The sequence below is a fragment of the Coturnix japonica genome, chromosome 4 (assembly GCF_001577835.2).
Source record: "Coturnix japonica isolate 7356 chromosome 4, Coturnix japonica 2.1, whole genome shotgun sequence".
NCBI lineage: Eukaryota > Metazoa > Chordata > Aves > Galliformes > Phasianidae > Coturnix > Coturnix japonica.
Window position 1 is genome coordinate 8691364 of NC_029519.1, and position 18665 is coordinate 8710028.

An 18665-nucleotide genomic window follows, 5' to 3' on the forward strand; every position below is an offset into this window, starting at 1 on the left:
TCACATTTATGTGGGAATATTCTGGCTAGACCTTGTTTAGCGGGACTTCTGCTAAACAGTGCCTCAGTAACTCGCATTTTCAGGAGCTGCTAAAGATCATCATCCTTTGCATGGAAAAACTTTCTGCTGTTTTTCAGCATACTCACCTTGATATTTTTGAACAGGATCATGGAGGAAGGTATCAAGTAAATCTTGCATGTTGCTTTGTGTTGCAGTAATATATTTTTAATTAAGTGATTTAGAGAATCAACTTAGGGACATAAACATGTGATGCTTGTCTGTTTCTTGGTATGGAGTAAGCAAATAAACCTTCTGCCTGGTCATCATCTTCCACACAGCGAAGAAAGATGAGCAGTGGGTTGTGTCATGTCTTTCACTGTACATGAACCAGAAGGATGTTGCTGAGCTTGTTTGTTAGGTGCTTGGAGCTACATACCAGTCAGGCTGTAACTAATAAGATGGCAAAAAGCCATAACTGATTGTGGCATTTCTTTCAGCGCTTTGTCTTCTGTGTAAGCTGCTGAGAATAGATACCTCTTTTGCAAGGCAGCTCACTGAGAGCAGGTACCTGAACCCTGCACATTTATTGCTAGAGCAGCAGAGCACATCAGAACTGAATCTGCAGTTGATGGACACCAAACCAGAAGTGAAACTGAAACTGGCTTATTTATCTGTTTAACTCTTTATCTGCTCATTTGTCATTGATGATGTAGAGATTTTTTTTAAACCTCAGACATGTCAATTTCTAGGGCTTTAATGGTAGTTAAGTAGCTAAAATTGTATACATACTGTATAGGCGAAACTACCTATAAAATAATTCATTTTATGCATCTCAAGTTAGTCTTTATTTGCATTGAAAATATTTTTCTCCTCAGTCACATTTAGAAATGCTGTGCCCACAGCAACCGAATGTGACATCACAGGCTAATGACTGGAGGTGGGTGATAAAAAGAAGAATAGAGGAACTCTTTAATATCTTTTCTCATGCAAAGGCTGATGGTATTAAGCAGTACAAATTAAGATTATGAGGCAAAAAAGTACTTCTGAGTAGAGAGTCCACATGCTTCATAGGAAGAACTAGTGGTTAATGTTCTTGTTCAGTGTGGTATATAGCAGAGGAACTGCTGCTTTCTGTCATCAGGTGATACAAACTGCCTTATATCCAAGGTTGTGGGTTGTTTTAAAAAGGATACATAATCTTTAACGTAAATATATCTGCACAGTCAGCAAGATGGATGAATAGAATAAAATTGGGATGGATACACTGTGTCATTAGTGTATGTCAGCTGTTTTTTTGTGGAGTAAGAGGAAGTAAAGTAGCTTAGAGTGTGAACTTGAGAAGTCACTTTGTTATGCAGCGGTGCCTTCTGTTGGCACCTGCCTGTGCCTGGGAAGCAGGCCTTTGCCCTGAAAGAGAGTGAAACAAGAACTGCTGGGAAGGGGAAAAGACTCCAGCAGTAACACCTGCACTATGGTTTGTGAGTTTGCAGAGTCACTGTCCGTGCTTTTTCTCATTATTGAAGGAAATGCATCCACATTTGGACGTTCAGATTTCTGTCTGGACCTTGTGCATCACATGACCTAGAGAACTGCATCTTGATATGTTTCAGTCAAGTCTCAGAATGTTGATTGTAAGCCCTCATGCATGGTCTTAGGCTGCAAGACTTACCGTAGCAGTGCAACTGTAGGAAGATGGTTTTTGTTGAAGCAGTCATTTGAAGCAATGCACTGTAAACTGGGGGGGTGGGATATTTATGATTTCTTTTTTCTGCCCGGTCTGCCCTTACTTTAAAAGATTTTGAGGTGAAGAGAAGATAGGAGAACAACTAACAGTTACTTGGATACCTTCAAGGCATCAAAGTACTGCTGCTTTTCTGTTTGTAGGATTTTCTGATGTGATTGGGTTTTATTTGCTGCACATGCAAGGTGTATTGCTATTTTTGTTAGGATACTCTTGTGCCCGTTCTACTTGCAAGTAGACAGCAACAGGTTGTTGTTGCTGGCTTTGGAATGTAATTTGAAGGGTGCTTATTTTGACATCTCAGTCGTTTGGCTTCCAGCAACTTCTTAGACCATAAGTTTTGCAGAGCTGCAATAACTAATCTGCCTTGTTTTCATCCTGGGTGGTTCTCTTCACATTTGTAGCTGCTTTGCTGAAGACTACAGCAGCAGGGGATAAGTCAACAGGACGTTAAATCTGTACCTACCTCTCAGCATTGCCCTCAGCTTTCTGAGGGAGGACGCCACTCAGAAGCTTTTCCATGAGCCCTGTACCTCAGAGAGCACCTCTTCTGTTGAGAATCCTTTCATCTGGACATGAGAATACATGATTCATGTATTATTTATGCTCTTCAAACAACATGGAGTCCTTTAGCTAGAGGAGTGGATGACCGTATTTATTACTTGCTGCTGCGAAAAGCAATAATTATGTAAAATGACGAAATTCAATTTAGCTTTCATTAAGACTATTTCGGGAAAGGGGAGGATGAGAAGAGCAATCACTGGGAAAATGAAAGGCAGCTAAGGCAAAGGTAAAGCACAGAAAGATCATCTCAGACTTGGTTTAAGAATCTGTGCATTTGTTCTTTTTGTGTAGGAAAACTCGTGTTTGCTCTAGTTGTAACATTCACGACTAAAGGAAACGTGCTATTCAATTGGATGAGAATTTGATTTCGGTTTAGAAATTTTAAACATACATCTGTTTTAGGAAGTATGGATGGAAACCTTCGCATTTGAACAGCTTTCTTTTAGGCCTTATTACAATTTCAAACATCTTAATCAAAGAAAAGCAAGTGTTTACTTGGATTTCTAATAAGAGTTGATTAATTTGGGACTTTTTCATTATTGTATCTTGTTTACTTTGAAATAATAGGATGAAGGAAGTGTGAAAGAGATTCCTATTACCCATCACGTGAAAGAAGGATGTGAGAAAGCAGATCCAGCACAGTTTGAACTACTAAAGGTTCTTGGTCAGGGATCATTTGGAAAGGTAAGACAACAAATCTTGTTCTCATCTAATGCCCACTTTGAAACCGGCTTTGTCTTGTTAGTAGTAATGCTAGTAGGAATGTACGTTACTAGAAAAGCAGCATCTTTCTCCAGACCAGTCCAGACTTCGAGCTTGGGAAGAATGAGATCAAGTACAGTTCTTGAGGAAGAATGACAGTGCTGTAGCTGAGTCACTGGTAATATTTAAAAAGAAACTGACAAAGCCCATCTTTTTCCAATCTAAAGGTGTAAAGAGAGAGCTATTTATAGCAGGACATCAAATCATGTCAGATCTAGATAGGCAACAGCATCAGTATCTAGGCAGAAGGACAAGCAGCAGATCTGTAGGAAGTCTGCCTCAGAAAGTTATGGTTTGCTTTGACTGAGCCGCAAACAAGCCTCTGTTCATCTCAACTGATGTCTGCAGCTACACGGAAACTATGACACCATAGCAAAAGACTTTAGCACTTGGGTTGAAGGCTTAGAGGTGCTTTTTACACAACAGCTCTGTGCCATTCTGTTTGCTCCGTGCCATGGTTATTTGAAATAAAATCATGGTGTCTTCAGCTGTCTTGGGGCTCTTGTTCAGTGTCTAGTTATGGACTGGAATTAATGTCTACTCAGTGATCTTGTGTTCTCTGTAGTTCTAATTGATGCTTGGGAGGCACTAGTGGTGCAAGAAGTGTTTATAGACATGTACAGAGGAGATGATTTATCTTTTAGTGATGCAATTGGGTACAAGTATAAATGTTTGACTCTTCCAGAAATGAGAAGGCTGTATTGATGTAGATACAGAGGAATGATTGTGGGAGTTTGGAACTTGAACTGAAGTAACAATAAAGTAAATAACCTTGGAAATGTTTCATTTTCTTTATTTTGCTGTATTTGTCAAGAGCCCTTCGGTTACGGGCACTAAATAAAAAGTTATTTAAATAGATTATAGGAGAAATGTGGCAATTCTTAGGGTATTTTTTTGTAATGTACTTCTTGCTGTTACATTGCAGAAATGAAATTAAAAGTGGCTCAAATGCTAATTTGAAACACTTGTTAGACTATTAATCCTATTATATAAATAGCTAATTTATTTTAAAGCCAGACTTTTAAGCTAGATTTTTGCAACACTTGTGAGCTGTATTTTCTCCTTTGGAAAAATACATAAAGGTGATTGTTCTTTTGCTGGTTTTGTTTTTGTCTTGTGGCGAGAACAAACCTCTGAGTTATGAGAGAGGGGAAAAATAATTCAAATAATTAGGGAGGCGTCCTTTGAATAAGTAAGAGGTTAGAAAATAGCCTTTAAAGTAGTTTCTTAACATTTCTTAAGCTGTAAAACATTTCTTTACCTGAGGGAGTTGGTTTTCAACTCCTTCTTGTGCTTTGTCTCTTTAGACATTGTGGCTCCACGCATTTATTCCTCTGAACTTGAGACATCTTAAGCTATCTCAGGGTTCAGCACATTTGGTACCAGACATTCTATCCCCGACTCAGGTAGTTTCTCATTTTACAGTTCTCCGACTTCTGATAGTATTAGGAGTGCTCTTGCTCAGAGCCCCTCCAGCTTGGCGAGGTGTCCATTTGGGAGCTTTTTAAAGCCTGGCAGTAGTTGGTTCAAGAACCAGCTTTAAGAACCTTATGGTTACTGTTACATTTCAGAACAGGGCTAGTTTTATCTAGTGTTTGTTGCTTTCTGTTTTAGAGAGAAACCAAACAATGAAGATAGGCATCTGCTGCCTCGGTGATACTTGGTTTTCCTCTGCAGTTCATACCTCATAGGCCTTTTCTTTTGGATTCAGCAAACACAAGGCTTGTTTCCTCTGACCCAGTGTATTGCTACAACACCTGAAATGAAGGATTAAACCTCATGTCTCTTACTGAGCTTCTCAGTTCATCTTCTGATAATGTTCTGAGACTTCAGTGTCCAGTCTGCTGAAGATGGTCTTTGATTACCTTATGCTCATTGCTTTGAGTAATGTGTCCATGTTAATTTGCCCTTTGCTGTTGGACAAGCAACCACTGCACTCTGTGAGAGATGTGGGATTAGGCAAATTTGCCTATGAATTAAATGGTGCTAAAGGAATTTTCACAACAGCATCTATTTTAGGTCCTTATTAGCTGGTATTTGCAACTAGTACATGAATTACTTGCGTGATCAGAAGCTGTTAGTTATTAAGCATTAGAATATTTGTATAGGCTTATTAATGTTTTAATTTATAATGTATTGTGAGTATATTAATCTTTGCTGATATTTGAGTTACTGCCTTGACTATTTGAGCATCAATGTGGGGCAGTGCTGTAGGTCAATCGCTGGCAAAGCATTAACAATAAAAGCTTGATAATCAGGAAGTATGATATGGCTTTTTATTTCAAGCTCTCATTAGAAAAAATCCTTTCTTCTAGCCCTGTGTAACTTGGTCATTGACAGTGTTTGAGTTTGTGATACCAGAATGAGACAGCTTACGAGCACACCTCTTAATAATTGTTAGATATTTAATCACTTCTAAAGAAGCATATGTGTAAATAAATGAAACATCAAGGAAAATCCAAGTGTAAGTATTACCAGAGGCAATTTGAGGTGGTTCTTCATATTCTCTTGTTATTTGAATATGAAAACTGAGGAGAGATTACTTAGAACTAAAATGTTGCTATAATAGCAATTATTAAAAACAGAAGCACTTACTAATCAGTTTTATAAAACTGAAAGATCCAGTCATTAGAATATTAGTTGGTGGAGATGCATGTATTCATGCCGTGTTTTCTAATTAACATCATAAGTTTCTTAGTGTTAGGTTATATAGCATATAGTGTGAAAACCCCTTTGGTAGGAGTGGAAAAACCTGTTGCTGTTTCTTTTTCAGAGGGAGGGGTTACTTTGATCACAAATAGTGAGGCTTCCTTACCTTTGTCTCGCCATTTTTACAGAATTAACATAACCTGATGTGTACTTGAATCTCAAGTCTAAAAGCTCAAAAATCTCTTAGGCTGAGCGGTGGCAGACCAGATAGTCTCACTGTGGTTGTTTTCAAGAAAGTAAAAAACACATGCTATCCAGGTATTTTACTTGATAAATACTTATTGGCTATAGGGAAGAGTGTATAGTCAAAGAAGAGAACTTTAATGTGCCTTTAATTTGACCAAGGTAGTGCAATTTTGTCTTTCCTTAGAAGTGAATGCTTAGGGAAGGGTACCAAAAGTTGTCTGAAACTAGTAAGAAGCTTGCAAATGCTTTGTGGTAGTTTTCCAGTTCAAGCTTGCTTATGCAAAAAGTCTTACTGCACATGTTTCGTCTTTTCATTCTTTGGAGGTTTTAGGAAATGGGATGGGGAGTAGGGATATGTTCTCTGTCAGTAGTGATGAAGTTAAAAGTAATTAGGTTTAAAAAGGCGATTTTAATATATATGTGAAATATTTCTAGTTATGATTTTAAAAGGCAACATTTCTATTTCTAGGTCTTCCTCGTAAGGAAAATAATTGGTCCTGATGCCGGACAACTTTATGCAATGAAAGTATTGAAAAAAGCTTCTTTAAAAGGTATGTCTGTTGTTTTATGAAGTTTAAATAAAACAGGTATTAGGTGCATCTGTCTCTCTTCAATGTCTAAATATTTCTTTGATAAAAGATGTAAGATAAAAAAAAAATGTGAGTTCAAGTTTGACCAAATGGCTTAATTACGTAGAAAAATGTCCTTTTCATCAGAGCTTAAAACTGCATTATATAATTCTGGTTGTTTTGGGTTTGTTTGTTTTTGTGTTTTTTTTTTTTTTGTATTAGTGAACTGAATTAGTGAACTTGAATATTCAATCTAAACTCTATTCTGGCTGAAATTTAAGTCATTAATTTTTGTAGATGCCATAGTAAGTTAACTTAGGGGTTTTTGGCTTTCGGGAGGTACTTTAATGGGGGCAATCACATACAATTGGGATGTGTTAGTAGATAGAGGGGTAAAATGATCTTAATAGGTAGAACATATATATTTAGTACAAATATTTTAGGAGTTAATGTTAGGTAAAACAGGAAGCTGAGACAGGTAATAAAGAAAACTCAGGTTTGACTTCTGAAAGCAGGTTCTATGGAAGAGTTAGAACTTAGATATGGTAACAATGCTTTGTGCTGTTAAAAAGCTAAAAGTGTTTTGGACAGTAAAGATGTTCCAGATTTCTGTTCCGTTTGTATTACACCTATTAAGTTTTGTTACTGGTGCTCTTTTTTTTTCCCCTCAGTTCGGGATAGAGTTCGTACAAAAATGGAGAGAGATATATTAGTAGAAGTAAATCACCCATTTATCGTCAAACTGCACTATGGTTGGTATTTATTTATTTTGCTTCCATTTTTTCATTACCTAAAGTGGTTTAATCAACCTTAAATAGCAACGCTGAGAGAAGAATTTGTGTATATATATATATTGTGGTTTAAAACAGCAAACTGATTTAAAAATAAAAAAAAGCCCTGAAACTTTAACAGCAAAAAACAAATAAAGCAATTAGGTTGTGCATCAACAGGTGTTTCCCTGTTTGGCAAAGGAGAAATTAAAGAACAGTGTTTTAACGATTTTTATGACTAAGATTGTGTTCTGTGAAGAAACAAGCAAGGAGTCACTGATTAAAATAAATCCTTGATTAGCAACTTGGGTAAATTTCATGTTGGCTACTGAATTATGTCAGTTCCAAAACAAAAGCATCATTTCACTGAAGTCTCCTGGTTGTAAAATGATTCAGGTGGTTTGTAGATCATCCTTGTCACACACAACTGTTGATTTTTATCTTTTTTAAAAGCCTTTCAGACTGAAGGGAAGCTATATTTAATATTGGATTTTCTCAGGGGAGGAGATGTATTCACGCGATTATCCAAAGAGGTAAGTACCTACAATTTTATCTTAACTCAGTCTTATGGAAGTTTGCTTTGACAGTATTTGGGTGGGTTTTTTTTTGTTTGTTTTTCATGCTGGTTTCCTTTGTTATTCTGGTCATGGTCAAGTTTTCAAGGGCTTGCTTGGGTTTTCATTACATATTGCAGAATAACAAGCTGTAACTTTAGGTGTTTGTTAGCCAGCAGCCTGAGCTGTTCTGTGCTATCTACGAAGACCAGTTCTTTTGTCTAAGAATGTTTTGTTGCTTGGAAACCCAAGTGAAGTAAGTTAAAATTCCACAGTCACTAAAGCAGTTATATAGTTCTTCTGCTTGTTGTCAGCATAGACGCTCCTTGAAATCTGCATCTCTGAGAGATTTCTGCTGCGTTGTAAAATAAATCCCAGTGTTTAATCTCATGAAATCTGAGCATTTCTGAAGGCACTCCTCTGCCATCTAACTTTAGCACATAACTGGAACTATAATTTTTCATTTATGTTGCTTTCTTGGGGGAGAGTTATGGAGGAGGAAATGTGACACAGCCTGCCTCTTCTTTAGATTTGTCATAAAGTATTTTTTATAATATATGTATTTATATTACCGTGTTTAAGATTTTTTTTCTTTCTACAAACCATCCATAAAGCTCTACATTTTTAATGGAAAATTTCAACCTTGCATTTAAAGAGCTTTCCAGTGTTTTAAAACAATGTAAATATGGAAGTTACCTACTTTTTCCTCATCTAGGAAAGTATATCTTTGATTTTTTTTAATGGTATAGAAGTGATTGTATCCTCAGTACATAAGTCCATGAACTCTACCCTCTTCCTATTTAAAAAAAAAAAAAAAAGAAAAAAGCAAGTTTTATTTATATATATATATATATATATGTGATATATATATATAAATACATATATATATGTATTTTTTTTAAACATGAAAAAAGCCAGTTTTCATATATATATATATATATATATAAACTGGCTTTTGTCGAACATTGGTCATGTCTAAGAAATGAGCGCTATTAACTTTAAGTTCTTAAATAAAGGTTAAAAGCTCTGTTAAAGGAATAGACCTACTGTAGAAAGGGTCACTGGAATGCTAGGTAGGAAAGGGGGCTATCTCTGTTTTGACATAGGATGTCTGATTATAGAGGGTGTTCTGGTATAGTAGAACTGTTCTGTACTAATACAGCTAGGATTACTGACTGTACTTAAATTGAGGGATGCAAGTTGCAAGTTTATCCATAAGAAAGGCAATTCAGCAGCAGAATCAGCTCTGTTCTCCCCTTAGATAAAAATAATTAATAACTATCAGGTTATTCTTACTGATTTTCTACTTTTTTAAGACTTTGGTTACCTGTTATGGTAGCTTTTAGACATTTGCTGTATATATAAGAGGAAATGGTGCCTGTTTTCTGTTATGAAGAAAAGGTGTTTTCAAAAACACCTGGTAATACAAAGACAGTAGACAATACACACAAATGTAAGTTCCCTGCAGCATTTCATCCTTTCTATATGAGGATTATTTTAAGTTAATTGGGTTTAGTGTGGGGTTATTAAAATGCTTTTGTTGGTGTTGAAGTTCTAATGCGGGTATGGGAGTTTCAACTGTGGAAATTAAATAAGTAGTTAATGAGGTTTTCATTGGTAAAATTTAATGACATTGACTTGCATTATATTTAATTTAACGCAAAGCAGGTTTTAAATGAAATTATTATTCCAAGGCTGTGGATTACCACTTAGCATTGTTATATTTTGAGATTTGCATTTTGGCTGTTCCAAAGAATAATATCTTTCCCTTTTGGAGATAAAGATGTGTTTTGTGTGCAGTTTTTATTGTGTAACAACTGTGTTGTTCGTACAATATGAGAAACTGACACTGTGGACATTGGAAATACTTTTATTACTAGTGCAACAGATTACATATTTATTGTGTAATTCAGAGTACTGATCGGTGTACTACCAGATCAGTAAGCCCAATGACTGTAATATTAAGTCTTAGTAGCTACTAAGTTGGTTCTTCAGTGTCTCACTCTGGCCTTTTAACTTTTCCTGGGGGAAGGAGATTGGGCTCTTCAGATCCTGCCGCTAATTTTCTCATCCATTATTTTCACAAGATGTTTTTACTTCTGTCTAATTTCTTTGTGAATACTTGTAATGTCAGTTGAGACACGTGGTGAGAATGCCAGAAAAATAGCTGCTTATATGAAAATTCAGGATGCAGTGGGAAGCAACATGTGTAGGATCTTGGCTGAAGGAATCCTAGTGGTCAGTAACACCAAATACAATAGTTAATTAATTACCTTGAAAATTAGCCAATGCTATGTGGTAACTGCAGTTATTTTTAAGTACTGCACTGTTGTTCTTTTAATTGATGGTTATTATCATGATGATTAGGGTGTATTATCATATAACCTCTGTTAGATAAATTTGTGAATTACCATAAGTTACTGCTAAGACTTGTTTTGAAGTTAAGGCAGATAGGAGGTTTTTTTTTTTTTTTAGATTGCAGTTTTAAAAATTGAAGACAAGATCAGAAGGTAAATCTATACAGTTCTTATTAGGTTATGTTTACAGAGGAAGATGTGAAATTCTACCTCGCAGAACTGGCCCTTGCTTTGGATCACCTTCACAGCTTGGGAATTGTATACAGGGACCTGAAGCCAGAAAAGTAAAGTAAAATGTATTTTACCACTATTACGTGTATTTTTGCTTGTTGCTTTGCATTTTCTGCTGTGGGGATGTAAAAATTTTAAAATATTTTGATATATTTTTTTTAAGTAAAATATATCTGTGACTTAAATGTAACCTTGACTTGTTAATTTAATGATGGATGTTGGAGGAGATAAAAAATAATAATTATGAACTACTATATTTTAAATGTTACATGAAATATTCCTGTTTATGTCTATTGGTGAATGTGAATTTTAATTTTCAGCATTTTGCTTGATGAAGCAGGACATATCAAGCTAACAGGTAGGTAACATTTATTAGTACAGCACTTTCTGTGTATGTGTCTGTGTAAGCTTAGTTAAAAACCTGAGAGATCTGTAAGTAATAACTGAGGTACGAGGCCAGAGTCTGGTTAAAAGTTGCTGGTGGAGACTTCTCCATTTATTTTTTTCTTTAAAAGAAAGAGGTGCTCTTGGTGTAAAAAGGCTTCTAGATGATTATTATTGTTATTATGTTTTGGGTTTATCACTGTAAAAATAGCATTAGAAATTGGAGTAATATGCTTTATGAGGAACAATTGAAGTATATCATCTAGAATGTAATCTGTACAAAACTAAAGGACTTGAATATGTGGAAAATATAAGTGACTATACGTTTCTAAATGTTTAAAGTGAAACTAATATACATTTCATTTTATGTTTTGATCTATAGATACTGCTGTCAGATTCTGAATGGGGAAAAAAGCTGTTCAGATTCTCAAAGACTTAAATAATGGTGGTGAAAACTTACAAAAGGCATCTTCTTAAAATTCTACATGATATACTTAAATTCAATCTTAATTCTTCCTTCCTTCTGAAAGCAAAGGCTAAATTGCTAGGAATCCCTTCCCTTTTCATTGAAGGGAGTGATGAGAGCCTTGTCATGAGAACTGAACGAATGTTAAGGTCTTTTGTTGTCATTCAGTAATACAATCTACATACAGAAGGCATGTATTTGTTGCATTTTTGAGTATGAATTAGGCAGGTAGTAAGTAGGGAATGTAAACTTCTGCTTATTGTAAGGCTCTGAGTATGTAATATTTAAAATCTTGAGTTACTGATGTTTTGAGTAGTAGTAACATTGGTGGCTAATTGCTGCTTTATAGAATGTCTCTGATATGTGGTAAACCAGATTTCTGATGTCTGTGGATATCTGCAGTTTCTTGTTTCATCCTATAGCAAAGCAATTGAAGAACTATTTACAGTATTGCTTTCTCTTAAAGTTCTTTACTGGCTGTGTTCTTGTAATGCTGTTGTTGTAGATTTTGGACTCAGCAAAGAATCAGTAGATCAAGAGAAGAAGGCCTATTCTTTCTGTGGTACTGTAGAATACATGGCACCCGAAGTAGTAAACAGGCGTGGGCACAACCAGAGTGCAGACTGGTGGTCCTTTGGTGTTCTTATGGTACTGTATGCTTTGCTGCTTACCTCGCTTAAGGGTTGTAAATACGCTGTTGATGTTTGAAGTTAATGTGAAATAATGCCCAGAACAGATTTGTCCAGATTTAAGACATCTTAACCGAGGGAGAGAAAAGTTGACAACTGAAGTGCTACTGAAATAGAAACTAATTTGAATGGAACTTTTTAGCTGCCTAGCACTGTAAGGAGTACTTGCTAAAAACCTCAAATCATGCACGTGGTCCATTTAGTAGCTTAACGCTGTCATAGTGTGAAACTTCAGTTTGTGTATTTATTTTGCATGCTACCTAAAAGCATGCAGGAAAAATGGAGTATTATTGTGTTTTTGTAGGCATTACTCTTAACAGGCTAATTGTAGTACAGCAGAGTCATGAGCCAGTAATGCTGGCACTTAGGTGTTTGCTGGGATGTGTTAGAGCATCAGTGTGAAATATACATATTGATGTTAAAAGTAAAGTACTGTTTCAGAACTTGTTCTTCTTGCTGCTTTCCTAGTGCAGCAGCATCAAAAATAAGGTTACAGAAGGCATCTTATTACTCTAATTAAAGTGGCTTATGTAAGGTATTCCAACATTATCATTACCTTACAATTGCCACTATCATGTAAACTACTGATTAAAAGCAATTTTTAGATTTCTTTTTTTTTACTATCTTTAAAAATTCATACCAGTTTGCCTAACGTAGCAATGGGAAGAGTACAGTACTTAGCACTTAAAGCATCTGGGAGGAAAAAGTGTTGATTTAGATTAACATTTGTTCTTTTCAGTTTGAAATGCTTACTGGTACACTACCATTTCAAGGTAAAGATCGAAATGAAACTATGAATATGATACTGAAGTAAGTATATTTTATTATGCTTTTTGACTTTCTAAAGGGTAATTTAAACATGTAACAGTTCTAGCTTGAGAGTATTAAAAGTAATACAGAAACACAAAAGCTCCCCACACCCTCATGCAAGTAGAAATAAAGTTAGATCCCAAACTATCGAAATACTGCTGAGTATCTGCAGGAATTAAAATCATAAGGATGAACTTGCATTTTCATTGTAGGTGTGTAATAATAATAGCAGTGCAGTGTATTAGAACAGCATTACTTGCCACACATGGTTTTATATATTCTCTTGCTACTGTTACAGAATTCCTTGTTTTGTAAGCAGTAGTTAATCAGGTGTTTCTTTATGTACATTTATATGTACAGTGCACTTACGCATTCACATTTTCATATTACATTACCTCAGTTGCAACACAAGTTGTCTAACAGGACTAACTGGGTAAGCTGGTAACTTCTAAGGGAAGCTGTTAGGCAAACGTTCTCACCTTTATTTTGCTTAGTTAACATAGAATTTCCTTTGGACCGCATGCTGAGCCTTGGGCCTTTTGAGGGGGTGATAGTTAAGGAAGGGATGGAGGAGCAGCTCTGTTAACATGGTAGTTTGAGTTTGTAGTGATACTGTGAAATGTTTGCAGTCACTTCAAGGGCTAGTAAGTAGTCAGAATTAATTTGGAATTTGAGTTTCATCACAGACCTTATTTCTAGTAGGTGGTTTGGTGACCATATTCTGGTGACTTGAAGATGTTTTTGAACTGCTTACATGTTCCAAAATAATTGCTTTGCTTGATTTTAGCATAAAACTTGTTTAGGGGGCTTGGAGAGAATATTATATAATTTTAGTGTGTGTTTGCTTTTGGTAACCATTGATTTATAATGTGAAACTGAAAAGCTAATGAGTTAAATGTGCATATTGAACTTAGAATAAATCCTTAATGTATTGTAAAATGAAGTGAAGCCTGTATCCACTCGTTTCACTGAGATTAATTTCATTTTCTTACTTTTTCTGTTTTCTTTTAGAGCAAAACTTGGTATGCCTCAGTTCCTCAGCCCCGAAGCACAAAGTCTTCTGAGGATGTTATTTAAAAGGAACCCCTCAAATAGATTAGGTGGGTCAACTTGTTTGGGTCATTGAAATGAAAGTCAAGGGGCTGAGTTTGTTACTTCAGGAAAACAACTGCTGGAGATTTTTTAAGCTTTGGTGTTGATCAGTAAAATTTGACTTCTGGTGCCATTTCTTGGCAGCTTAGGTCACAAATTCTTGAGTTTGGCTAATGAACGGTTGTTTTCTTGAACCAGTGGCTCTTTTAGCAATGAAAATAAAACTGACCAAGTATCGACACTGTGTATTTATGGGCTTTGTTTATTCTCATGTATCTCATCAGGGAAACATATGTGCTTAGTAAAGTATTTTGTATCTTTGAAATATTTATGATTTTAACAGTTCCTGGGGGGAAAAAAAATGGTCTATGCAAGGTTTAAAATAAAACTAATTATCTTTTCAAAGACTTTACCCAAAAAGAGTTTTTTAATTGAGTGCTTTCTTTGTTCAGGAGCCGGTTCAGATGGAGTTGAAGAAATCAAGAGGCATCCTTTTTTTTCTACTGTCGACTGGAATGTAAGTACAATACTATGTGAATGATGAACCTCTTTTAACTTTTGTATGTGTTAAAGCTTATCGGTATTTGTATCTGAATAGGGCACAGTAAATACTGCAGTACTGCTGACGGTTACATTCTGGTTTCTACTGTAAGCTTGCTTGGCATCTGGAGCTGTAGTGTTTATGGTGTGGAGTAATTAATTATAAAGTGGGCATTTAATTGTTCAGTAATTAGAGTTGCAACATTCTGAATTTTAAACTGTCTCTTACAACATCTGTAGCTGGGAGAGGGTGTTGGCAAGAATCATTCTCTGGAGTAAACGTCCATCCAGCTGAAGCATGTCTTATGCCTTCTGTGCAGGGCACAAAACCTCACTGTGACTTCGTTGTCTTTGGCTTAACTGTATTTAGTCATAGCACATTCCGGTCTTACTAATCATATTCCACACAGTTGAAGTATTGATTCTGGTGCTCTGAGTTGATCAGAGTACTGACCAACTTCATGGCTGCTTATGTTTTTATCAAGCACCTTGATGTGATGCCTTTTTAGACGGGTTGCCCAGAAACATTTGCAACAAGATACTCTGTAAACATTCCTTTGCTATAATGTCTATGAAAGGGTAGATGGAACAGTAGTTGGGCTGACTAGGCTACCTGCAACGCTAGTCAATACTGTGCTTAACCGTTTTAAAGCCTATTGTCATTATCCTTCTCTTTTATTTACTTCTCAGAAGTTGGCTTTCTAGCTGTGTTTATCCAGCATCTCCATAGAGAGTCCAGATTAGCCAGCAGAGTTTTAAGCAATGGGAGTATTTTATGTGAATATACTTAGTGAGAAGGCTGTTTTAATATGGTCTCAAGTTAGCGAGTGTTTTTTTTTTGTAGGGGACTGAGCTGGAAACAAACACCAGCAAGTAAATTCAGTAACTTTCTAGCGTTCTAACTCTTGTATTTATTTGGCTATGGTGACATAAACGAACACTTCTATGTTTTATTTCATTTTCTTTGGGATGAATACAGGTCTCTCTTTCTTGTATATTCTTGGTTTTGGCTTGGGGGAAGTACATTCTTTCCTGAAATGTTACCTGCAGAGACGTCTGACAGTACAAGACAAATGCCAAGAAAAATTGTTCTCAGAACTTCATGAGCTTAGCATGGGGTTTTGACATAATTTAATGTGAAATTTTCTGTAACTATAAACTAGATTTATATTGCTGGCTTGTTATCCATTGGCAAAGCTTTTCTGAATGCTATTGAATGAAAAGTAAATGAGGAGCCTTTTCCTTCTCTCATTAGGCGTAGTTGAGTAGGTCAGGAAAAACCTGGAATAGTTGCTTTGGGAGTTGGGAGTGCCTTGCTAAAAGGGATATATCTGTTACTTATGAGAGTTGCTTTTATTCTTGGTCCCAGACAAAAGCAAGGACTGTATCCCATATCCCACATCTTTCCAGCTTGGATATTTTGGGATGGTAACAACTGTTTGAAATACTAATGAACTAGACCTGAAACAGTGATAGAAGATGTGCTATGACCGTTCATCTGAATAAACAGGAGAAGATCTAGGGATAAGTGGCAGCCTGCTACCCTAGTTCAAAACAAGCAGACTTGGTAAACAAAGCAGATTCAGAAGAGCAAGAAAAGAACTACTATTTGACTTGCTGAGTAACATTTCATCTAATGTTTCAAATCAAAGACATATGAATATAACTTCCATTTTTTGCATGCATATGTGTTTTTTTTTCTGATTACTGTGTATTATTCACTTTTTCAGAGAACTGTTCTAATACAGCAGTGACACTTGAGTTGCTTAGCTGTTAGCTTGGTGAAATTACAGCAACCATGGAAGTTTCATTCACTCATAATTATGACTTTTGTCGTCCTACTACAGAAGCTGTTCAGAAGAGAAATTCAACCCCCGTTTAAACCTGCTTCTGGTAAACCAGAAGATACTTTTTGTTTCGATCCAGAATTTACAGCAAAAACACCAAAAGGTAAATATGCACCCACTGTTTTTTTAAGTTGGTGAGGATTATGGGTTTCTGGGGGTCAAATAAATGTTATTTTTAATATGGTATTTCCATTGTGGGCTAAAATAGGAGACGAACAGGCGATGTATGAATTTAAAGATGTAAAACATAAAACAAGTAAACTCAATACCTTCTTAAGTCACTGTAGCATTTGATATTAATATAGTGAGGTTTTTTTTTCTTTCTTTTAGTTATGGTTTCTCTAGAGGTGATGACAAGGAAAAGGTGGAAGTCAAGACCAGCTCTGTTATAATGAGAATAGCTGTTAATTTCATTATGTCTGTCCAGGCTTCCCTTTTGTTTTGCTAAAAGAAAGGAAAAAAAAAATAAAAACATGGCAGATCACAGGAATAATAAGATAGGAATCTTATGCAATACATAGTGCTACTTTTGTTTGTCTTCTGTCTTTGAAGTCTTTCTTCTATCATGCAAACAGTCAAAAATAACTTAAAGTTTTAGTCATAATAATCAGTGTGTGTGCAACTAGATTCTCCAGGAGTTCCACCTAGTGCAAATGCACATCAGCTCTTCAAAGGATTTAGTTTTGTTGCAACCACTTCTGTAGAAGATCATAAAATATCACCGCTCACCAACATACTGCCAATAGTACAGGTAACATTATTTTTTTTTGTGAACTTTTTTTCAAATGCCATTACGTAATGCTTGCAGTCTGTTATTTCATGTAGTGGAGTCTGTTAGAACAAATTCTGTTGAATCATTTCGGTAGTGTCTGTTCTACCCCCAGAACTGGGGATGTGAGGAGGCAAATCAAAGGAATGCAGTGGCAAGCTTTAAAAAAATAATAAAATAAAACAAACAGGGTAGACAAATGTTTGCTGTTGAAAGTAGTACTACTGTAAAGAGTTGTTCTAGATGACAGCTTGTATGTGTTTGTTTTTAAAGCAACTTCATGGAAACAGTGCACAGTTTACTGACGTATATGAACTGAAGGAAGATATTGGTGTTGGTTCCTACTCTGTGTGCAAGCGATGTATACACATAGCTACAAATATGGAGTTTGCTGTAAAGGTATTTTGAATAGACTTCATTGCCTTCTTTTGTAGCAGATTTATTAATTTAAATGCATGGGTTCTCCAGTTACTATAGCTGATAATGTAATGTGAACAATTAGTGTTCTTCAATAAGTGAAATTGCATATAGGCTTCTGTAGTTCTTTTTGTTGGCGAAGTTGTGGCATTGAGAAATTGGCTTTGAAATTACAGCTTTGAAGCTTGAGAATATTGTATCATGATGGACACACCTGAAGTAAACTAGATGAGATCCCCCTAGGTTGGGGCTGGGCTGCAGGGATGTGACGCTTCAAACAGTTCTGTTTGTTCATTTCCTCACTGGATACAAATCTTAACTGGTAGCAAGGATAGAACAAGAACTGAGTAAACAGATGTGAAGCTGGAAGATGAAATTAAATGAAATTAATCACTAGAAATTAGCATTAAACTCTTACAATTTTTGAAGCTGTTACCAAGATTTTTTTTCATGTTAACTTTTCAGATAATTGATAAAAGCAAGAGGGATCCCTCAGAAGAAATTGAGATTCTCATGCGTTATGGACAACATCCAAACATTATAACTTTGAAGGATGTAAGTACATTTGTCTCCTACTTTGTTACAAAATACACAATAAATAAACATAGGCATAGGGAGTTTATTGAAGCTTATAAAGTTTCTTTAATGTAGCAAAATATATGTACTGATCTCTCTGTATGGCTAAGAATCAATTATTTCTAAATTGTCTGGATACTAATATTTTCTGAAGATTGTTTAATAAATTTTAAATGAGAAAGGATGTACCTGTTAAGTCATATTTTTCTTATTTCAAATATGTGTTAGTAACTTGAATCTGAAAATACAGTTGCATGTGTCACATATGCCAGGTGTCAGCAGCTAAAAACCATCTGTGGAGGGGAAAAGGAGTAGGGACTGGGTAGGGTTCATTTCATTCGCAAACAGAGCCTCCTAGACTGGGGAAGTAACATTCTAAGTCATGAATTAATGGTTTATTATCTCAGCTTCTCACAGAATAACATATAGGCTTTCTTTATACTTCAGGCTTTAAAGCTTTTGAATTATGGATTTAAATTTGACAGTTCCTGCTGTTTGCACTTAATGTTCATGCACATGAATGGGTGAACGGTGTAGTCTATAATTTCCAGATTTTTCAGGATCTGTAATTATAGATGATATGGTTGTGTGTGTGTATATATATATATAATATATATATATAAAATGTGCTT

The 18665-nt window shown here is 35.6% G+C and overlaps 1 protein-coding gene across 3 annotated transcripts in view; it reads left to right on the forward strand.

Annotated features, from left to right (window-relative positions):
- The window catches only part of RPS6KA6 (ribosomal protein S6 kinase A6), a 37632-nt gene that overhangs the window by 8573 nt on the left and 10394 nt on the right, over positions 1-18665 (forward strand). For 2 of the 3 annotated variants that reach the window (XM_015860510.2, XM_015860513.2), the window contains exons 3-16: positions 2873-2989; positions 6432-6513; positions 7203-7283; positions 7755-7834; positions 10390-10496; positions 10764-10801; positions 11799-11941; positions 12722-12792; positions 13804-13892; positions 14337-14401; positions 16272-16374; positions 16898-17022; positions 17314-17439; positions 17923-18012. In XM_015860510.2, the coding sequence (XP_015715996.1) occupies positions 2873-2989; positions 6432-6513; positions 7203-7283; positions 7755-7834; positions 10390-10496; positions 10764-10801; positions 11799-11941; positions 12722-12792; positions 13804-13892; positions 14337-14401; positions 16272-16374; positions 16898-17022; positions 17314-17439; positions 17923-18012 (1317 nt within the window). Of the gene's footprint in view, positions 1-2872; positions 2990-6431; positions 6514-7202; positions 7284-7754; positions 7835-10330; positions 10366-10389; positions 10497-10763; positions 10802-11798; positions 11942-12721; positions 12793-13803; positions 13893-14336; positions 14402-16271; positions 16375-16897; positions 17023-17313; positions 17440-17922; positions 18013-18665 lie in introns of all 3 variants that reach the window. The other variant, XM_015860512.2, reaches the window with a different exon arrangement.